Raw genomic sequence first — 23,628 nt, forward strand, 5'->3', positions numbered from 1 at the left:
ATTATTGACTCTAGTGCAAGTGGGAGACTGAAGGAAATATGCCCTAGAGGCAATAATAAAGTTATTATTTATTTCCTCATATCATGATAAATGTTTATTATTCATGCTAGAATTGTATTAACCGAAAACATGATACATGTGTGAATACATAGACAAACATATAGTCACTAGTATGTCTCTACTTGACTAGCTCGTTAATCAAAGATGGTTATGTTTCCTGACCATAGACATGTGTTGTCATTTGATTAACGAGATCACATCATTAGGAGAATGATGTGATTGACATGACGCATTCCGTTAGCCTAGCACTTGACCGTTTAGTATATTGCTATTGCTTTCTTCATGACTTATACATGTTCCTGTAACTATGAGATTATGCAACTCCCGTTTACCGAAGGAACACTTTGGGTACTACCAAACGTCACAACGTAACTGGGTGATTATAAAGGAGTACTACAGGTGTCTCCGAAGGTACATGTTGGGTTGGCGTATTTCGAGATTAGGTTTTGTCACTCCGATTGTCGGAGAGGTATCTCTGGGCCCTCTCGATAATGCACATCACTATAAGCCTTGCAAGCAATGTAGCTAATGAGTTAGTTATGGAATGATGCATTATGTAACGAGTAAAGAGACTTGCCGGTAACGAGATTGAACTAGGTATTGGATACCGACGATCGAATCTCGGGCAAGTAACATACCGATGACAAAGGGAACAATGTATGTTGTTATGCGGTTTGACCGATAAAGATCTTCGTAGAATATGTAGGAACCAATATGGGCATCCAGGTTCCGCTATTGGTTATTTACCGAGAATAGTTCTAGGTCATGTCTACATAGTTCTCGAACCCGTAGGGTCCGCACGCTTAACGTTACGATGACAGTTTTATTATGAGTTTATAAGTTTTGATGTAACAAAGTTTGTTCGGAGTCCCGAATGTGATCACGGACATAACGAGGAGTCTCGAAATGGTCGAGACATAAAGATTGATATATTGGTCGACTATATTCGGACACCGGAAGTGTTCCGGACGTTTTCGGAGAAAAGCGGAGTGTCGGAGGGTTATCGGAACCCCCCGGGGAGAGATAATGGGCCACATGGGCCTTGGTGGAAAGAGAGAGGGGCGGCCAGGGTGGGCCGCGCGCCCCCTCTCCCTCTGGTCCGAATTGGACTAGGAGGGGGGCGGCGCCCCCCCCCCTTCCTTCCCCCTCTCCCCCTTCCTTTCCCCTCCTAGTAGGAGTAGGAAAGGGGGAGTCCTACTCCTACTAGGAGGAGGACTCCTCCTTGGCGCGCCCACAAGGGACGGCCGGCCTCCCCCCTTGCTCCTTTATATACGGGGGCAGGGGGCACCCCAGAACACACAAGTTGATCTACGGATTGTTCCTTAGCCGTGTGCGGTGCCCCCCTCCACCATATTCCACCTCGGTCATATCATCGCGGAGTTTAGGCGAAGCCCTGTGCCGGTAGAACATCATCATTGTCACCACGCCGTCGTGCTGACGGAACTCATCCCCGAAGATTTGCTGGATCGGAGCCCGGGGATCGTCATTGAGCTGAACGTGTGCTGAACTCGGAGGTGTCGTACATTCGGTGCTTGGATCGATCAGATCGTGAAGACGTACGACTACATCAACCGCGTTGTCATAACGCTTCCGCTTACCGTCTATGAGGGTACGTGGACAACACTCTCCCCTCTCGTTGCTATGTCATCACCATGATATTGCGTGTATGTAGGAAATTTTTTGAAATTACTACGTTCCCCAACACTATTTATCTCCCTTCAAACTTGGTCGTTGTGGGATCCTTTCCCGCCTTCATTTTGGGGGAAGAGGACCGAGGCCACTGTAAATATAGGTTAGCCACCACCATAGAGGGGAGGATCCATCCGAACCCTCACCAGCTTACACCAGCACAAGAACAGACCTCCCGAGGTTGTTCTTCACCTATACTAGTTCATCCTCATCCCACCACGAGGCTAATCCACCACAAAGCAGGAGTAGGGTCTTACACTTCAAGGTGGCCCGAACCTGGGTAAACTGCCGTGTCCCCTCCTTTTCCTGTTCATCAAGCTAGGTTGTGAGAGCGACAAGTTGGTCTGGGGAGATCGAGTTCTTCGCATGTACCCCAAAGTTCGAATCTTTTTTGGGTCCGCAAAGCCCCAAATCCAATAGCAGCAGCCGTGGCCACCATACCATCTCGAGATAATGCTCCGTCAACGTTGATCTTCGCATGGTTTGGCGTTGGCGAAAGCCAACTGCTTCTCGTAACACTCTCCGGTGGATATCCATTTTCCTCTCATTGTGTTGTATAAAAATAAATAGCTGGGTCAACTTATTACTATTAAAAAACGCACCAAAAAAGGTGAAACGCGCCTTTTTCTTAAGATCCAAGTGAACATATATGCAATGAAGGAAGTGGTGAGTGATGTAGTTGCAATTTGTCCTGACACTCAAAAACAAATTCATGCAACACATTTTGTTATTTCAGAGTTAAACATTCAACAAACACTAAAAATGATTAAATGCATACATAGGTTCAACAAACACTAAAAACTGATGAAATGCATACATAGGTTGTCTGACGCAAACCTTAGGGAGTACACCCGAATGTGCTTGCGGTAACCCTGCCTCTTTTATAGATCCATTAACTATTATGTAGTCGTCGTGGCTTAGTGTGTTCATGTAGGGATTTTCTTCATGGGTAGGGCAAGACAAAAAGGCATACAAAAGTAATAAATAAACATTTGAAAAGGAGCGAACCAACCTGTGGTTGAGATAATTAGGTGGACAGTGGTATCCCCAACCCACCAGGGTTCAAATCCTGGTGCTCGCATTATTCCTGGATTTATTTCAGGATTTCCGGCGATGCGCTTTCAGTGGGAGGAGACGTTTCTGTCGACGACAAGGCGCCTACGGTGGCTTCGTAAATCTCAAGATGATATGCCGGCTCTGCCTGAAGAGTACTTTCCGCCAGAACACGCGCGTATGTACGTAGCTGGCTTTTCCTCACGTCGAGTACCGTCCGACTAGCAAAGCAAGAAACCTCCCTGGTGGATCGATTCTTTGGCTTGGGAAGCTAGCCATCTCACAAACGAGATAAGTACACTCACGGTCATTGTAGTTCCGACAAAAGCCCGATACGGTCATTGAACTTAGAAATACGGCTGTTACGGTCACTATATACGATGTGACGTGAATGTACGGTCACTGTTGGTCGTATGCGGTGAGTAGCCGCTCCTTTGACCACTTGTTGACTAGTCGTTGGGGATAGGTGGCGATCCGCGCACCCGCTGCTGTGCATAATAAGCGAAAAAAAACCTCGGGCATGTCCGAATCCCCCCCAATCATCCCTACTCTGACGACGCCTCTTCGTCTTTGATTGGAGATAGGGAAGGCGCTGCATTGGCGCCGCCGCCCCGGCGATCATCAGCCTACAGGCACCACCGCATGCTAATTTCTTCCGTGGCTGGAGAGGCGCCGCCGTCGCGTCAATTCCACCGGTGGTAGGTGGTGGCGATGGCCCCTGTTCGTCGCGCAGAAGGGGCGCCTCCCCCCGTGTACAGTAAGTTTCATCTTGCGTAAATCCGACTTTTTTTGCGTTTTGATGTTCAAAGACACTCCTTTTTGGCCCGCATTGTCATTATAGATGGTATGCAGCTGGTAGTTTTGATGGATTGTACTAGGGTTTCGGTATTCGATTTGATGGTCTTTGGGGGTTAGGGTTTTAGATACTCGAATGAAATGATGCTATAGTCAATTCTGATGCATGATGTTTCTGTCTTGTGTATCAGGCCCTCGAAGCACCAACTTCTCTATGCAAATCAACCATGGTGGATTTTTTGTTGGGTATGGAAGTAATCGTGCTTATGTTAATGGTTGTGCCATTTGGTACGATAATCTAGAGAAGGTCACTTGGTCACCAATTATGATTGAACACCTTGTTGAGGAGATTGGTTATGAGATGGCAGGGAGGTTGAAGGTATACTATGTGTCCCCATCCTTACACTCAGTAATAATGGTCTCAGGGAGCTTAGTGATGATGAGCAGACAGATAGAATGTTGATGTTTATTGATATTGGGCACCACTCCTTTAGTATATATCTTGATCATGATGGGAGCTTACAAGCAAACCTAAGTGAGGATGATGTTGTGAACTATCCTAGAGCCACTTTGCCTCCAGTATTTAGTCCTGCAAAGAGAGTGGGCAGCAGCATGACTGCAGAAACAGAGGAAGCAGAGGTAGAACCAGAGGCAGAACCAGAGGCAGAGCCACATGCACCTACTCCTCTCCAGGTTGTATACCCTGAAGTGGAAGCAGAGAAAGATGCGCAAGCAGATGCAAATGAGGATGTTGGAGGAAGCACATCAAGTAGGAGGACCAAAAGCAGTCATGATATGGAAGCAAAGGATGATGCAAGTGATACAGATGATGAGGACTATGACCCAGGTGTACTTGTGGACAGTGACAATGAGATAGGCAATGATGATAATGACTTGTTTGCAGATAATGTTGATGAGGATGAACCAGAATAGAAGCATAAGAACAATTCAAAGGAGCAAGTAAAGCATGGGAAACCTACAGATGAAGACAAAAGCAAGCAGCAGTACAATTCAGATGAAGACTTGTCTGAAGGTGAAGATTTGTGGGCACCTGATTCTGATGATGAGGAACTACATTTAAAGTTCAAAACTTTCAGACCAGAGGATCTTCATAGGCCAAAATTCCATGTAGGGCAGGTTTTTGAGAGTGTGGAGCTTCTAAGGAAAGCAATTAAAGAGTACTCCTGCCAGAACAGAGTTGATATCAAGCTTCCTGTGAATGATAGGAAAAGAGTGAAAGCAAAATGTGATGAAGACTTCACATGGTACTTGTGGGCATCATATGATAGCAGAACTAAGGCTTTTCATGGTGAAGAGATATGTGCATGAGCACACATGCAGCAAGAAGTGGAAGATTAGGGCTTTCACATCAAGATTCCTAGCAATGAAATACCTAGAGAGCTTTAGGGTTGATCAAGATATGAACTTGATGAATTTCTCAAGGGTTGTTTAGAAAGAATGGCATATGACACCCACTAGGATGAAACTTCAAAGGGCAAGGAGAATGGCTATGAAAATTATTTATGGTGATGAGGAAGGGCAGTACAAGCTGTTATGGAATTATGCTAATGAGGTTAGGAGAAGCAACCCTGGCTCATCCTTCTATGTTTCATTAGATGAAAATGCTAGGTTCAGCAAGTTGTACATGTGTCTAGATGCTTGCAAGAGAGGATTTCTGGAGGGTTGTAGACCAGTCATCTTCCTAGATGGTTGCCACATTAAAACTAGATACAGAGGACAACTGCTTGCAGCTGTTGGGGTAGATCCAAATAACTGCATATTTCCAATTGCCATTGTTGTGGTTGAAGTTGAGGACACCCCTAACTGGTGATGGTTTCTTGACACACTTAAAAGGGGCCTAGGCATCATAAACACTGAACCTTGGACTATCATGTCAGACAAACAAAAGGTAAGTACCATCTTTCTTTTTCAAAGTTTATGTGTCATTACTATGTGAATGGTTGTGAATAGCTTCTGAATGGTTATGTTGCTTTGCAATTGTAGGGGCTCATCAATGCAGTTGAAGAACTGCTCCCTGAGTCAGAACACAGATATTGTGTTAGGCACATGTGGCAAAACTTTCAACAACATTTCAAAGGTGACATCTTGAAGAATCAACTCTGGAAGATAGCTAGGAGCAATACAGTGCAGTTGTATGAACAGGGCATGGAGGAGATGAAGGTTCTTAATGTTGAGGCATACAAATGGCTGCATGAGCTAGAACCACAAACTTGGGTTAAGGCTTTTCAAAGTGACTTGCCAAAATGTGATATTTTGCTTAACAACATTTGTGAAGTTTTCAACAGGTACATTTGTGAAGTTTTCCAAAATGCTTTTCAATGTAGTGAATTACCAATACTTACCATGGTTTGCTGTTAAATGCAGGTATATCCTGGAAGCAAGGGAACTACCAATACTTAGCATGGTTGACAGGATTTACAGGCAACTTATGACAAGGCATTACAACAAACAGCTGGAGTCAGATAAATGGCAAGGAGATGTATGTCCAAAGATCAGGAAGAAGGTTGAGAAGGTAACAGAATTTGCAAACACATGCTATGTGGAGGGATCAGGAGATGGCTTATTCCTAGCAGGTGATAGAGGAATGGATTACATAGTGGGCATGCACAAGAAAACCTGCACATGTAGAAGAATGCAGAAAGCAGGCATTCCATGCTCTCATGTGGTAGCCTACTGCAGGAATGATAGAGTTGATCCTCTGAACATGGTTGATCATTGCTACTCAAAACATATGTTCAAGAAAGCATATGGCAATATTATCTATCCTTGTAGAGACAGTACAGAATGGAAAGACTTACATGGGCCTCCAATAATGCCACCATTGTACCAGAAGCATGTTGGAAGGCCATGTACTACAAGGAGACAGGCACCTGGAGAGGTTGATCATAGAAGGGGAGGGAAGAAAATCACAAGGCATGGTGTCATTATGCATTGTTCTTATTGTGGTGATGCAGATCACAACAGGAAGGGGTGCAAGACCTTGAAGGCTGGACTACCACCACCTAATGTGCCTCCACCAAATGATCAACCATCTTCAAATGTGCCTCCTCCAAATGAAGGTAATGTTGGTGTCAATGTGCCTCCTCCAAATGAAGGTACTGCTGGTGTCAATGTGACTCCTCCAAATGAAGGTGTTGTTGCTGCCAATGTGACTCCTCCAAATGTGGCTCCTCCATATGGTGATCTCATGGTTGACAACATGATTGCCCAGGTACTACTGATCTCCTCATCAAATGTACATTCTTTGTAGATGAATATCCTATTGTTCTCATCAAATGTACATTCTTCATAGATGCCAACAGCAAGGGTTGTGGAACAAAGGCCAGTTCCTGCTTCTGCTTTCCTTACTGCTGCCCAAGTGCTGCTCAACCAGACTAATGGAAGCCAAGGGATCCAAGCTAGTTCAAGCACCATAAGGTCAGGTGAGTTGGCACAGAAATTGGAGGCCATGAAGAATCAGAAAGATAGGGAAGTAGAGGAGAGGAAGAAGGCAATAGTTGCATCTAGAAGAGAAGAGGAATTGAAGAGAGCTGAAGAGATAGCAAAAAGGAAACATGAGGTTGCACAGAGGAAAGCTGAGCTTGTAGAGAGAAGAAGGTTGGCTACATTGGAGAGAACTGCCAAGAAGAAAGAAGAAGCAGAATTAAACAAGAAGGTTCAAGTTGAGACAAGAAAAATTATTGAAGAGACAAAGAAAACAATAGCTGCTGAGAGGAAAGCCAAGCAAGAAGTAGAGAGGAAAGTTGCTGCTGAGAAGAAGGAGGCAGAAAAGAGGGCAAAGAGGGAAGCAACTGCTGCAAAGAGAGAAGAGCAATAAAAAAGTTGTTGTTGCACAGAAGGCAGGAGAGAAGAGACTTGCTGCTGCAAAAAAAGAAGAGGAGAAGAGACTTGCTGCTGCACAAAAAGAAGATGAGAAGAGACTTGCTGCTGCACAAAAAGAAGAGGAGAAGAGACTGGCTGCTGCTAAAAGAGAAGCAAATAAGAAGCTTGCTGCTGCACAGGAGAGAGTGATGGCAATTGCACAGAGAGAACAGGAGAAAAGGTTGGCTGCGAAAAGAAAATCTAGCTAGAATGAAGCTGAATGTCCAAGAAAGGCTGTCAAATCATCAATGTTTGATATCTTTAGGTAGGTTGCCAAAGTAAAAGTGTTTGGTACCTTCCTGATCATACTGTCTTTGTTATTCATATGATCATGAATGGTGCCAACTTGCTTTTGTTTAGGCTATGTACTGCAATAATCTATGTTGGTTCTGTATGGATGATGGATGATTGTAAGAAAGTACTGCAAAACTGTATTCTCTTTTGGTTATCTATAGATGATGGATGGTAATATGATACCTTGCCTGATCATAATATGTTGATCCATGATGCCCATTACTTATTCTCAGTTTCCTAGTCAATTCAACTGTTAAGTGCAGATAGATTGATATCATACATCATTGCATCACTTTTACTGAAAACTCCAACATCAATATAACTAGGATAGAATGATAAAAGTTGAAGTGCAAAATACCATCACATGGCATAGCATAGGATAGATAGATAGATTGACAGGTTCAACATAGGATATCCACTTGGGCTTACACACCATTACATGACCTCAACACAAATTAACCTACCACTACTAGATCAGATAATCTACTAAGAGATCATCTACTAACCAACCACTACTACACCATTGCAACAGCAAGAACCCAAAAGTAGCATCTTCAACACAGCATCAATGCAGCAACATCCCCAAAAGAAACATCTTCACCACTTCAATTCTTCACTTCTTCAGCATCAACCCAACAGCAGCAACACCTAGCACCACCACAGCAACAAACAACATCTTCATCAGCTTCACCACCTCCCTCCCTAACATCATCAGTGCAATTGCTTGCTGCCTGCTCATCCCACAACTTGCTTCCTTCTTTGCAGCCTGGTTGGACCTGCTGATGGGTGCATTCATCTGCACCAGTTCCTGTGCAGCAATCAGATGCTCCCTTCGCTCCTCCGCCTCACCAATAGCATCCACGGCGGCATCTTCGATGAGGTAATGTTTGTCAACAAGGTACTCAACATACTCCAACTCCCAACGCCAGAAATCACAAGAAACCTATCCAAAAATTGGGGTAGCAGAGGTCAAAAACTTGCATCTTTCCATCGAAATCAAACACAACGAATACAAAAATGAAATGAAGAACTAACCCCATGGGTGCGGCATCTGTAGAAGACCCACCCGTCGTGCTTCTCAGTGGTCGATACATACATCTGCACCTTCTCCTTGCAGCTGGGGCAGGAGATCAGGGGCAGCGCCATTGCCCTGCGGCGGACAGCGGCGCTAGAGGAGCTTGCGGCAGACATGGGCAGATCTTCGGCGGCGGCAGCGGTGCTGGCTGGGGATTGAAGAGCGGGGAGAGAGAGGAGCGGGGTTAGGGATTTGACGGGGAGAGAGGAGCAAGCAGGGAGATAGAGGAGCGGGGCGGACAGCGGTGGGGTGGTGGGGCGATTTTACACTTAACCCCTCGCCGCAAGATTGGCCTAATCGAAGCTGAGAACGTGGCGGTCAACAAGTGGTCAAAGGAGCGGCTATTCACCGCATACGACCAACAGTGACCGTACATTCACGTCACATCGTATATAGTGACCGTAACAGCCGTATTTCTAAGTTCAGTGACCGTATCGGGCTTCCATCGCAACTACAATGACCGTGAGTGTATTTATCTCCTCACAAACTTTTCATTCTTCGACGAAACTATAGTACTGGTAGTGGAGCGCAGGGGCACAAGTGAGGAAGGATCTTGTTATGCAAAGCAAGAGTTGAACTGTGGCGTCAGTTGTTGCCAGCAGCTAGATGGGCACCGTCCCAGTAGGATGACATTTACTCACGCATACCTTTTTTGCCTGCATTAAACGGGGGCTTTCCTGCTGCAATAAAACGAGCCCATTAAGAGGCTAATTTAACAATTTTAACATGTGAATAAAATCATTTCACAAAATAAATTGCTCCTAAAAATTTTTCACTCAGCTGATATTTTTGAGTGGCACCCGACACGAAGGCACCACACTACACTGTGCAACGCCTAACTGACAGGTGCTCCACGCCTGGCGAGCATCGCACCCCAGACTGCATAAAAATTATTAAGTCAATGTGCAGCGCCTAAGAGCTAGGCGCCACACCATACAGTGTAGCGCCTAGCTTCTAGGCGTTGCACAAGTAGTTGCACCACAACAAAATGAAGCAACCACTAGTGCAACGCCTAGAAGTTAGGCGCTACACTGTATAGTGTGGCGCATAGCTCTCAGGTGCTGCACACTGACTTAGTAATTTTCGGATCAACGGCGTTGCACACTGACTTAGTAATTTTCGGATCACACGGGTGCGACGCTGGCTAGCATGCAACGCCTGTCATTCAGACGCTGCACAGTGTAGTGTGGCGTCTTCGTGTCGGACGCCACTCAAAAATGTCAGCTGAGTAAAAAAAATTACGGACAATTCATTTTGTGAAATGATTTCATTCACAAGTCAAAATTGTTAAATTTACCATGCAAACAGTGCCGAACCGTGTACATAGAGCCAGACGAAAACGGAAAGTTTTCATGCCGGGATAGCAGCAGCGTACAGCTTAGAACGTTTTGCAATTGACCTCCATCAGCCACTGTAAAAAAGAGTCAAGAAACACTAATGGCAACCCTTCGAGTCAACGAAATTCATAAAATTCTCCGCGAACGTATTGAACAATATAATAGGAAAGTAGGGATTGAGAATATAGGTCGCGTAGTTCAAGTGGGGGATGGGATTGCTCGTATTATAGGTCTTGGTGAAACATTTGCCCGAAATAGTTCCTGTTGCCCACAGCCAGGCGAGAAAGGTGAGGCAGCCTTTTGTTCTGAAAACTACACTTACATAAAAGTGCTTGCTGAGCTTACCTCTTGCATCATGGCAAAATTCAATACTTCAGAAAATCAGAACCTTATCCATCCGAAGGTGCGGATCTCAAAGCGCATGAACGGTTCCGATAACCACCACCCTACCTAGTGTGGATAGCAAATCCATGCTCTACACACACACACACACACACACACACACACACACATGTACTTCTTTTTCTTTTTTTTTCTTTTAATTTCTGTTTTCTTTTAAAACCAAAAACATTTGAGTTTTATAAAATAAGGGACTTGGCCCACTATTAATATAGTAAATTTTGCCACAGCCAAAAAGTGTTGAGAATTTATTTAAAATAGTTTGCATTTTAAGACAATTTAAATAATTGGTTTAGCCCCTGTTTTATTTATTTTAGGGCAGCTAACCACTTTATAAAATGTTGGTTTCACCATGAAAAATAATCATTTATTATTTGTAATACAATGAACATTTTTAGTTTTGCAGTTTGAAGAACCTTTATTTTTGACTTTATCTTAAATTTTAAATTTGAACTCGGTTTGGATGAAAGTGAGGTTTAGCAAATCATTTGCGATGACATGGATCCAATAGTGTGTGTTTAGTGTAGTTGAACTACTGGGGTGTTACACTGAGGTTGATGAGCTCTTCGACAAGGAGGTGAAGCCGCCTACCGGCAATGACCACAAGGTAGGCCCCTTGATCGTCACCGACTCAGGTGAATACATAAATAGTAGTACTACACTTATGTAGTGTGTCCGTAGTAGTCAGTCTTCTTCCTCCATCCCAAATTACTTGTTGTCTAGAAAAGTCTAAGACGAGTAATTTTGAGACGGAAGTAATACTATTTAACTGTTATTTTAATGTTTAATGTTGAACATTCCATATAATAGAGTTCATAATTTCAGAATACACAATTATCATGTTAGTAAAGTTTGAAAGTTTAGGATTTCATTTTTAGGGCATCTGGTATCAAAGAAATATGACCCTGATAAGTGTCACACGCGTGGCACAAACACATTGCAACTATAAACATTTTTTATGGCAAGATTAGTGACGCAAGGATGACATCTTTAGTTGTCAAGCATGGCAACTTTCTTTTCGGATGACAAGTTTCCTTTTTTAGGGTTTTTTTTTCATGGCAACTTTAGTTGTAAAAAAACATCTTGGGAAGAAATATTCCAAAACATTCTCTTCTAGCCTAAAACTATTTTTTGGGCACCACCTTTTACATTATCCGTTGGAGATGCTCTATTGGTAGCATATATGTAGTACGTGCTCGGTGAGTGCGCATGCATATACATAAGCGTGGGGTGTTTCTTTAAAAGAAAACTATTTTGTTACCACCAGCAATACAAAAATGTGCAATATCTGGGTTCTGGGTTATAGTTTTGGATAAAGTGATATTTAAAATAAAAGATTCAATAATAGATAAGCATAGCCAAGCAACGGTATGGAGGTTGTCCCCCAAAATAAGATGTGAGGACGTGAAGTTTTCCCTCAAATAAGACGCGAGAGGACATTGCTGATGTTCAGGACGGAGACAGACAAGACCACATAAAACGTCAGTGCTTCAAAACATCTCTCCTACGTCCCAGAAGTTTCAAATGCACCCGCCACAGGAGGTTTAACCATAACTAGTTTTCGAGTTGATTTCTGAATATCATTCAGATCACGCTGCCCTAGACGCGGTACATTAGCCGCGCGCTTCAAAAGACAACTATATTGCACGCGCGACCAAAACTAACGCTTCAGCAGACGAGCTAAAATCCCGCGCGCGGCAAAGTAGGTCCAGCGCGCTGGGGAAAACGGCATCGCCCGCTACTTATTTGGTGTGAATCTCACCAACCGCCGGATCTGAAACCTTCATGTGCTGGCGCCTCCACCCGCACCTTTTCCATTCGCTCCGGCGACCCGTCAACGCTTCCCCGCCTATCCCCAGCGTGCCGCTGCTGCTTCCTCCACCTTCTTTCCTCGCCACGGCCCCTCGAGCGCCCCGTTCCTCCGACGAATAGCGCCCGGCGGCCGTTTGTAGCTCGGCGTCCACAGGGTGTTTGACAGAACGCTTGCAAGGTATATATTGCTTCTAACTTTATATTTGTAGATAAATTTGGTGCATGTTGTTTGTAGTTTTAAATTAGTTTAAATTCAACTTTATAGATGAGTTCATCCTGCGGTTCTTCCAATGAAGAATTTGATCTTCAAGTGGAGGAGGATATCGTAGTGATCCTAGCTATGCACGTCAATAGAAAGCCAAAGCACGATGGTTCGGTTATCGGTCATCAAAAATTATGAAGGGAAAGGATCAATGACCACAACAGATTGATGAGGAACAATTTTGTGGAGAATCCCACATACCCCGAGTCCTACTTTCGGCGCCGTTTTAGAATGAGCATCGAGTTGTTCAAACACATTGCGGAGAAACTGGCGAGCCATGATCAGGTTTTTCAGCAAAGGAGGAATGCTGCTGAAGAACTCGGGCATAGCACCTTTCAAAAGATGACCGTCACTTTGCTTATGTTGGCATACGGTATTCCGACGGATCTAGTTGATAACCACTTGGTCATGGGTGAGAGTCAAGCCATCATGTGTGTCAAGCGCTTCGCAGTTGGAATTGTGAGTGTTTGGTCCGGAATATTTGAGAGCTTCCAATGCTGAAGACACCGTAAGGCTTTTGAAGATGAACAAAGCTCGCGTGTTTCCAGGTATGCTTGGCTCAATAGATTGCATGCATTGAAGTTGGAAGAACTGTCCTAAGGCATGGCATGGACAATTCCACGGCCAGAAAAAGGCTTCCACTATAATCCTTGAAGCGGTGGCCGATCAGAAGACTTGAATTTGGCATGTTATTTTTAAATGCTTGGATCTTGCAATGACATCAATATTCTTAACGGTCACCACTCATGAATAGGATTGTAAATAGTAAACTCCACCGGTGGAGTTTGTAACAAATGATCATACATACAACTATGGCTACTATGCGAATGGTATCTACCCAGGTGGCAAACATTTGGGAAGCCGTTGACGACACCGCAAGATAAGAAAAATCTTGATTTCCACAATGCTCAGGCGGCGGCTGGGAAAGATGTAGAGAGCTTTTGGGATTTTGTAAGCCCAATTTGCTACTATCAGAGGACCGGCTAGATTTTGGGATCAAAAGATTCTTTGATACATCATGAACATTTGTGTGATCATGCATAACATGATCATCAAGAATGAGCGTAGGCAAGATTTAGACTATTCTCAGTATGAGTTGTTGGGACATCCAGTGCGAGTGCAGAGGGGGTCTGTGCGGATGGCCCGCTTTATTGCCTCCTATCATCAGCTATACCTAATCCTTCACTCAAAAACGCATCACATGCCATTCAACCTGCCAAAACGCATGATGACCATCAAAAGGATTTGGTCGAGGAGTGGTGGTCATGAAATGGGCGACAAAATTAGTTTGATGTATGTTTGTCGTATTATTGACTATTTGTTTCATTGTTCGTGAACTGTTTGTTGTATTGAAAGATAAACTATTTGTTTGAGTTGTAATAACTATTTGTTGCATTGTTCATGAACTATTTATTATTAATTTATTTTATGTGTTCGATCTTCTTGGTTCTATGTTGAAGAAAAAATGTTGTTTGTGCTAGACGTGTTACCACGCCTGCTAGAGCCCTGCAATATATAACGCCTCTAGTAAAGCAAAACACCTGCCAAGCGCACCAAGGCCTTGTACAATGGGAGGTGCTTAAGGAGATACTTAGTGAAATAAACCAAATTTTTCTTAAGCACCTATGCTTATTTCTATAGGACAGACGTTTAATTAAGCGTCTACCCTCTACAAATAAGCACCGGTGCTCAGAGAAAAATTGGTTTATTTCTCTAAAGCACCTATCCCAAGCACCTTGCAATATACGGGGCCTAAAAACGCTATTTTGGCGCTGCAAAAAAAAATTAACGCCCCGCGCAACCGCACGTCTGTTGGAGATACTCTTAGAGATTTAAATACAAACTACATACGGATGTATATAAACATATTTTATAGTGTAGATTCACTCATTTTGCTTTGTAGTCCATATTGGAATCTCTAAAAGGTCTTATATTTAGGAACGCAGTACTTTGTTACAAACAGGGAATAAGCGGTAGACATAAACTTCAATTAACAGTATGTGGTGCGAGCCTACTGGCGAACCCATCCTATCATGGGCATCGGACCAAACCTATTCATCTCGAGAAGACCGTGATACCAATATGGCTTGGGCACTGGCCATCTGCAATCCAAATTTTGTTTCCAATGTAAGCCAGGTGCTGAGTAATTGAACACTACGAACAAACATATGGCACTGAGAAACCATAAGAATACCTGCATTTGTTGTTCACATCTGGTTTGTCCAATCTGAGCACAGAGCGGTCGGTAGTTAAGCGCCATGTGCTATGTAAGACTTCACGAATTTGCTTACAAGGCAGGTAGGGAGTTCTATCAGGCCTTCCATCACAAAAGTTCATGCCAACAAGACGCCCATTAAAGAAGTTTATCAGGGGGCCTCCAATACCAACCTTGTACAAAAACAGCAGTCATAAAATAAGCTAGGTTAGTACATGCATTGGTAGGGTAAAGTCACAAACCCCTGGGTATGAAAGGCAAGAGAACTTCACCGGCATACCTTCGTGATTTTACAATTGGACAGCTTAAGTTGCTGGCAACCAAATGTGCTAGGCCAGTGCAGGTCTTCATCACAAAGTATAGGTTCACCCATTGAGGCACACAACACTCCTTTGGGCTCACGCCCTATAGCTACCACCCTTCTGGGTAAAGGATTCTCTTGGTTACTCATGGGATCATCAAATTTCATATCTTCTGGACAAATATCACGCAAACCCTTAACAGTGACAATAGCAATATTATATCCGGAATGATATGATTCCAGTGTCCCATTCAAGCGCTGATTCGGTGGGAGAAACACCTCAATCTGCAGGTGAAGTGAACTCAACTGTTACACCTTGTATTTAACCTGAAGACGGAGGAAAATCGACAAGGAGGTAGGAGCACCAACCCTCATATTCTCATCAAATTTGTCTGTAACATCACAAGTTCTAACCAAACTGGCCGAAGTCACAATCACATTGCGTGTGCGCCCTTTTCTTGGCGGACCCCTTATAAGGAAGCCTGAGCATGAAAAAAAACTCGTACCCTCTCCTACATATGACAAGTTTGGTCGTTAGGATGAAATACTAGGTAGGAAAAAAGTAACGGTTCAACTGTTAAAATCACCATTGAACGAAACAAGTGAGATAACACGATTGGATATAGTTGCAACTATCTTCTTATCAAGCCTCTGCCAGGCATTCTTTCCATGACCGTGCAACATATCGAAGTTTTTATAACCTTTCCAAGCATGTAACCAACCAAACACTTCCTCAAATGTCCTAACCAGGCGCCCATTCACTGTTCAAAGAAACAAGCACAGAATTAGTTATTGCTACAATAGTTATATGAAAATGCACAATGCAGAAGCCGGCAACATCAAAAGCAACAACATACATTCCAGCATAAGTGGTGGTGGTTTAGGGTAGCCCATGGATTCTAGCCACTCCCAGGTATCCATAAATCCTGGTGTATAAGGTGATCAATATTAGTACTCAGATGTGCCGTGCAATGATCAATAGGTAAAAAAATAGCACATAGTTCACACCTGAAGGGATTATTCTGGAAGCACCTGGAGGAGGTTCATAAGATCCCTGCCTGCTATTGCTGGTTTTTCCCATTAACAAACCTAAAATGGAGAAGATGAATGAGGACACACTAAAAAATGTATCAAGAACAGGTAAGCATATCCATGGACTACATGTTAAAGAAATGATGATAATTATGACTAGAAAATAATAATGATTGTGCCATGCTCACCTGCACAATAAGGTGGCATTTTCTCTCCATAACCTTTTCCAGGACTGCAATAGACACAGCAGGGCTGTTGTTATAAATAGATACACAGATGTACTCCCCAAAACAAGAGTCTACCAACACATAGAACCGATGTATAAAAGGAAACAAGATACGCAAAAAAGAAATGGAAATCGGGCCTAAAAGTAAAGATACAACGAAAGACAGAAAGATTGAGCAGATCCAGAAGCTATAAATATGAAATATTGTCCAAATTTTATTCTGAATGAGATGTTTTAACTCACCCTCATTTAGACAAATAGAGCAACTTCAGAAACAAGCACACTAACTTAGAAACAGAGAATGTTGGTATGGTGGCTTCAAAAAATAAGCTTTCACTCCAACAAGCTTGGTGGCGGCTTGAAGAAGCTTCGGCTCAAGGATGATACTTACAGGTAAGTACAGTCTGGGTAGCTCCAGACTGTGTTGCAGAAATATGCCTAGGCATTTATTGAAACAACAGTTTGGGGTATGGCAAGTATTTATGTATTTTGAGAAAACAAAACTATTATTATAGGGTTGAGAACTTGAGATACTTGTTTACTCGATAAGTATTTATGTACCTTCTCCTAGAAGTAGTATTGTTGCTGTCACACAGCCTTTGCTAAAATTAACTATACGGATAGATCAGTTGGTGGTGCAGTGGAGGGCATGTGGAAAAGCTTTTTTTTTACTAATTTTCTTCTCCATTGCTAGGGAGATGCGTGAAGACTCCTAGGGTGCCAGTGTTGCTAGTAACAGAAAAAGGATTACCTTACACAGGTGAAGTGAAACATGAAAGGAGGGCAGGAGGCTTAGAACAAATATAGATAAGCTAATTGGAGAAGATATAGCTCATAACACTAGGCAAGGAAGACATACATGAGCACCTCATATTGCTCCAAGCGTTGACGAAGCAATATCCTTGGTAGAAACAAAGGCCTTTGCGTATCACCATGAAAACAAATGTTGATCCCAACAAAATTGCCAGCAAGATCAATGAGTGGCCCTCCAAGTCCAGCCTAGAACAAGTAAAAAAGATGCACACATTGTCACATTAGACCACAGATATCATAATGCAACTATCTGTTTCAAATTCTGCATCCTGCAAAAAGGAAAAAAAAAACATACCTCTGTGATCTGACAGTTAGAGGCCACAAGATCTTCATAATCAGCTCCTATATCAGTCAGCTCCCCAATCGTGCCCATCAAACTGCTTGAATTGTAGGCACGCCCAGCAGCTACCATCGTCGAAGGATTAGGCAGATATGTTTGCTGATACATGTCTAATGGCATAACATCTTGGAAGTATTCGGATGTAACAATAGCAATATATTTATCATATAGTCCTAAGATCCCAGGTATAGTTTTTTTGTCAGGAAGGCGCACCAAAACCTACAGTGATAAAACCACTACATCAGCAAGAAGTGATCAAGGTTAGCTTGAATAAATAAGGGCATAAAGCAAGATGGCGAGAAAACTGTTGTGAGCACAAACCCTCAATTTATCATCCTTGTTTCTTTTAAAATTAAAGACTGCAACCAACTGTGATGAAGTCAGGAATCTTGTTAGGTCCAGTCTTGATGTCCCACGTGGTAGAACTATACCCGTGCATGCATATAACATCTTATCTCCTGCACAAGATCACATTTTTTCTGATAATTAACAAGTGGCGACTCAGTACAGATTTGGATATTTTCATAAGCATATAGTAGCATCATCACCATCGAACAAAGCAAGTGAGACAACTTCCACAGACAAATGTGAAGCTAGTCTTTTACTTAGTTCACACCAGTCAGCTTGACCAGGTTCATATACATTGCCAAATTGTCGCTCTTCGAACTTGGTGCTAGAAATATCCCGATCAGGCGATGAGTAGCCAAATATATCTAATCAAAGAAAAAAGATACAGCAGAACGATGAGTGCTCTATTAGAGCAATATAAGTTCAAGAAAAGATCCAACGAAGTCATAAATCATTGACTAACTCTCTCTCAGGTGTCCTTTCCGAGTAGTAATGCCTCTTTTGCGACTACTTCCAATTTTTTCCTTCTTTTTGATGGTGCTTTGCACCTTTCTCAAGCTACTTGCGTGACCACTCGCCCTCTTATTTTTCTGCATCTTTCCGGTCCTGAAGCAGAGAGCAAATTGAAATTATTAGTAGAGCAACAAAGGCTGCAAAAGCCATCACGCTCCCAGTGCTCCAAAGGTTTGCTAATATATGTGCATGTCAAAGCTGATGGCTTTTGGCCTCTTATACAAAATTACTTCCTCCGTCCGGAAATAACCGTCGCTCAAACGGATGAATCCAGCACTGAAATACGTTTAGATACATCCATTTGAGCAACAGCTATTTCCAGAAGGAGGGAGTAGAGAGCTATTCGAGCATTGTTACCTGTTATTTATCTCATTCCCACACAACACTATCAAACATTGTACATTGCTTGCTTGCTTACGAAGCCTTTAATCCCAAAAAAGTTGGGGTAGGCTAGATATGAAACCCTTTCACGAGGACTTCCCAGGAGGTCACCCATCCTAGTACTACTCTCGCCCAAATGGGTTTCATACCCAAAAGACTGGCTAGTTTTTACGTTGGCTCACCAAGCCTATCACAACCCTTAGATATGAAACCCTTTCACGACGACTTCCCAGGAGGTCACCCATCCTAGTACTACTCTCGCTCAAATGGGTTTCATACCTATGGGACTGGCTAGTTTTTACATTGGCTCGCCAAGCCTATCACAACCCTCCTCCTTTACCCGGGCTTGGGACCGGCTATGCCGATTGCCGAGAAGACATAGGCGGAGTTACTATCAAACACTGTACATTCATGGGGCAAAAAACAAGTGTTCAAATCAGTGTAAAATGGAAATATTTCGGTGCGAGGGTGCGAGATGGCCCGCTTTATTGGTTTTTACAACGACTGGATACGAAGAGTGACAGTCATGGAAGAATGGTCCGCTTTGGTTACCAGAGATGAATCACTTGATTTTTTTTAAATGCTGAGGTGGCAAGTTGCACACCAAGAAAAAAGAGAGTAGATTGCTTATGTAGCAAGGCTGCTGAGGTGGATAGGCTGCATGTCAAGAGACATAGGATAGTGGGGATGAATTATTTATGTATTATAGATTGGTGGTTATAATTAATAATAACTCAACAATGTGAGTATCGATGAGATCAGAAGAACAAAAGTGTGATTGAAAGAATTCATAAACAAGAAAACATTATCTAGTGTAAACCTAGTGAACAGCAATGAAGGTAAATACCAAATGGTGAAGATTGATGACTACATAGACCTGAAGAGATGGGAGGTCTTGGTTTCACAACGTAAGAATAAAGAAACTATGTCTACTTAATAAATGGAATTTCCAGTTGCGGAGAGGTGGGTTAATAAACAAGAAAATATGATCTTGTGGAAACCTAGTGAACAGTGATGAAGGTAAATACCAAATGGTGAAGATTGCTGATCTACATAGACCTGAAGAGATGGGAGGTCTTGGTTTCAAAACGTACGAATAAATAACATCTGTCTACTGAATAAATGGAATTTCCGGTTGCGGAGAGGTGGGTTAATAAACAAGAAAATATAATCTAGTGTAAACCTAGTGAACAGTGATGAAGGTAAATACCAAATGGTGAAGATTGCTGATCTACATAGACCTGAAGAGATGGGAGGTCTTGGTTTCAAAACGTACGAATAAAGAAAATCTGTCTACTGAATAAATGGAATTTCCGGTTGCGGAGAGGTGGGTTAATAAACAAGAAAATATAATCTAGTGTAAACCTAGTGAACAGCAATGAAGGTAAATACCAAATGGTGAAGATTGATGATCTATGTAGACATGAAGAGATGGGAGGTCTTGGTTTCAAAACGTAAGAATAAGGAACATCTGTAGAAATTGAATAAATGGAATTTCCAGTTGCAGACAGGTTGGGTAAGGAGTGCCTCCTCTTCCCAAGCTGGACACTTTTCCAAACTTTGAGAAAATCTTCAAGCCACAAACCCAAGCTCCACACCTACAGAAAACTTGAGCTTCACACCACTGAGACTCCCGAGCTTCACACCTACAGAAAATCTGAGCTCGGCTCCTCCAGGAAACCCAAGCTTCTTATCTACAGGAAACCTGACTTCGAACCTACAAGAAAACAGAGCTTCGCACCTACAGAAAACCTGATGTGAGCACCTTGCACTCACGGCCTGAGCTATGAAAAACAGACCATGGGATGCAGGTTTAGTCGACCACTCAGCCCACTTATTTGGCCTGGCCCCAGCTAAACTCGACACCTGCCTCAAACTGTACACGGCCAACTGAAAGCGAAGCACCCACCTCTCTTCTTCGTTCTTCTCCCATTTCCCAAATCTCAATTGTTTTTTTTCTCCCCCACAGCCACGCACCACCCACAGCCCCACTCCCCCCTAATGACCTAATCGAATCTTTTTGCTGCCCCAAATCAACCACCATGGCCACCACTCTCCCAATCATCAACGCCAAGCAAAGTAATCAAGTGCAAGGTGCAGACCCTAATTTATGACCATGTGTCGCGGCAATTTGCAGAATGGGAGCATCAACTTGGTGGGTGCAGCCCAAAATAAAGAGTAGCTTGTTCACTTGTCTTAGATTTGTCTAGATACGGATGTATCTAGCACAAATCCAAGACAAGTAATTCGGAACGGAGGGAGTACCTTGCTACATGTGTTGATGCCTTTCTGTTTTCAGGTAGCTCCACATCAGGACGTCAACTTATGCTAAACGAGCATTGTTTTCTTCAATCTAACAATGACTTAGCTTCACAATTTTGAAAGGGCTAACACTTGATCAAGGATTGGTTGCACACTGGGTTGGTAAACAATATCCATAATGGTAGATCTGTGTACTTTTTGACTGATCCTTGCCTTGGTCAGTGTCCGATGAATGTGCAGTACCATGGAGCCATACAAAACAGTAAGGAAAATATATCTTTATGATTTTTACAGGGTTTAAATTTCAGGACATACTTTGGAAAGAGGGAATTGTACGAGATTATACAGAGGAGGAATTAGCAGGTATTATCCTTGAAGAGAGCCAAGATAGTACTAGTTGGGGCTTTCACTAAATCAGCCATGTTCACCATTACCTATGATAAATCAGCCATGTTCACCGTCGCACAGAGGATAACGGATGTTTGGAAGGCCAAGATCCCTTTGCAAAATAAGATTTCTTTGGATGTGTTTAAGAGGAAGAATCAATCTGCTAAAGTTGGCTGGGAGATGCGAACTGTGCTTTATGTGGTGTAACCGAGGATGTGGTGCATAATCCATATCATATTCCAGTACCCTGTAGCTTGTGATGTGCGTGACTGCTTCCACTGGAACACCGGACCTGTGAGTAGAGATGATTTTGTGGTTTTGTTGTCTTAAACAGGGAGGGTGTACCGTTCTATGCATAATCACATTAATATTTGGTTGCTAGCATTTTCAAACAGTAGCTATCTAGTATAGTATTCCGAGAAAATCATGCTAATTTGGCTTGTAAGCTAAGCAAGGAAATTTTCAATAAATTTCTAATGGGAATGTCATGAACATTGTACATCGCCAAATTCACAACACACAATCGTATTTGCTGCGACAGAAATCACTCTCAGCTAGATGTGCCATCACAATTTTTTAACTTCGAATCACATGACATGTTGATGTGTGTGCGTGCAGAATATGTCCCACAACTTCCCCCGATTCAGAACAATAAAAAATTCGAATCCCCAATTCAGAATAATCAAGGACTCAATTCGAACCCTCGCTTGAGATCAATTTCGGAACCCAAGGAATTCCGTTTCAAATCAACCAAAACTCAACTCGAAACCCCGATTCAAATCAACCCCGAGCACATGAGAAAATTACCCATATAAAAACAGATACAGCTTACCCGACTGATCCACCACCGCCCGCACGACGGGGATGCGAGGGTCGTCCCGGATAGATCTGCCGAGCGCGTCGCCGAGAGAATCAGGGGTCTAGGCGCGTTGCCGAGAGATTCGGCGAATTGGGGATCTTCTATCTAGGGTTAAGAGAAAAGACTTTCTAATTTTATAATTTAAGTTAAAGACTAAGCGATACGAACTTGGTTCGGACTGAAGAATCGCTTTTCTCTACCTCTCTATCTCTACCTCTACCTCTCTACCTAATTATTATTATTTTTTATTTTAATTTTCTTTTTTTATATATGCGCTCGGGAATCCGGTGGCCATGGCCGTCTCTCTACGCGCCCGACGATGAGGCGAGGTTGGGGTGGCCGGGAACGGGTAGATCAGAGGCGGGGCAACTTGATCCGGTAGTTGTGGTCGAAGAACCGGTGGCGAACGATGTTCTCCGGCGACGGCGGCGCGGATCCGAGGCCATGGCATGCTCCTGTTCGTTCTGGGGACAGAGAGATCGGGGGATGAGCGAGGTGAGAGGAGACAGAGGAAGAGAGGAGGGAGCAGGGCACGGCGGCACTCATCTCCGGCGAGGATCCGGTCGCCGGCGGGTCGCGAGGTCGAGGCGGCGGCGCGCTCGGGAGCTCGGCCTCGGGCGCGTGGCTGCGGAGCGGCGTACGGGCGGGCGGCACTCGACTGGCTTTGGCCCAGATGTTTTCTAACTTGGACTGCGGGTTCATTTCAAAGAAACTGAGGGGCGTTTTTGCGAAAACACGGATGACGTACGACCAGAAGCAATCGCTGGTTTATTAGTAGGTAGAGATGTTAATTTTACCTGTTAAATATTTTTAAAATATTGTTATGAAAGCAAAATTTATAATTTATAGCGCAAGATCCATTTTTTTCCCATACCGACGGCGATCCAGATTGCAAATAATGTTGGAAATATGCCCTAGAGGCAATAATAAAAGGATTATTATTATATTTCTTTGTTCATGATAATTGTCTTTTATTCATGCCATAATTGTATTATTCGGAAATCCTAATACATGTGTGAATACATAGACACCAACATGTCCCTAGTAAGCCTCTAGTTGACTAGAATTGAAAGAATTGGGTTTCTGCCGTACGTCATAAAAACTACCCTCGAAATTGCCCTAAATTACCCACTATGCCACCTATAAGTGAAAAAAACGATTCAGTTTTTTTTTTCTTGAAGGCCGCCGCCCTGTTTGGTTATTACAGAGTGGTACCCTAATAAATCACAAGCAGATGAGTGCCGGACTGGTCTGTGCTTCGACACATCATGTGGGAGACCTGGGTTTGATCCC

At 43.2% G+C, this 23,628-nt stretch overlaps 1 protein-coding gene across 4 annotated transcripts; it reads right to left on the bottom strand.

Moving 5' to 3' along the window:
* Window positions 1-13,753: 13,753 nt before the first annotated feature.
* LOC119321711 lies at window positions 13,754-22,943 on the bottom strand. 4 transcript variants are annotated; one of them, XM_037595275.1, is made up of 15 exons: window positions 22,309-22,943; window positions 18,397-18,539; window positions 18,134-18,298; window positions 17,907-18,043; window positions 17,541-17,804; window positions 17,292-17,431; window positions 16,395-16,438; window positions 16,183-16,263; window positions 16,032-16,100; window positions 15,762-15,935; window positions 15,544-15,686; window positions 15,154-15,459; window positions 14,853-15,046; window positions 14,710-14,760; window positions 13,754-13,871 (listed from the first exon to the last, which is right to left on the bottom strand). In XM_037595275.1, exons 2-15 carry the CDS (start codon window positions 18,527-18,529, stop codon window positions 13,856-13,858), a joined length of 1,917 nt encoding a protein of 638 aa, XP_037451172.1. In that variant the 5' UTR covers window positions 18,530-18,539; window positions 22,309-22,943; the 3' UTR covers window positions 13,754-13,855. The 4 variants fall into 4 exon arrangements, with proteins under 4 accessions (XP_037451172.1, XP_037451168.1, XP_037451171.1 ...); XM_037595271.1 differs by lacking the exon at window positions 13,754-13,871 and having other exon boundaries at window positions 14,469-14,760; window positions 22,309-22,942; XM_037595274.1 differs by lacking the exons at window positions 13,754-13,871; window positions 22,309-22,943 and adding an exon at window positions 21,093-22,269 and having other exon boundaries at window positions 14,469-14,760.
* Between the last annotated feature and the right edge of the window lie 685 nt (window positions 22,944-23,628).

The sequence above is a fragment of the Triticum dicoccoides genome, chromosome 6B (genome assembly GCF_002162155.2).
Source record: "Triticum dicoccoides isolate Atlit2015 ecotype Zavitan chromosome 6B, WEW_v2.0, whole genome shotgun sequence".
NCBI lineage: Eukaryota > Viridiplantae > Streptophyta > Magnoliopsida > Poales > Poaceae > Triticum > Triticum dicoccoides.

Excerpts from the sequence above, each read along its gene's own strand:
- LOC119321711 (XM_037595271.1), bottom strand. The coding sequence starts at position 18,529 with ATGCAGAAAAATAAGAGGGCGAGTGGTCACGCAAGTAGCTTGAGAAAG. Across the intron at positions 17,805-17,906 it reads ACAAGGATGATAAATTGAGG|GTTTTGGTGCGCCTTCCTGA; the intron begins GTTTGTGCTCAC and ends TTATCACTGTAG. Across the intron at positions 16,101-16,182 it reads TTCCAGAATAATCCCTTCAG|GATTTATGGATACCTGGGAG; the intron begins GTGTGAACTATG and ends CTTATACACCAG.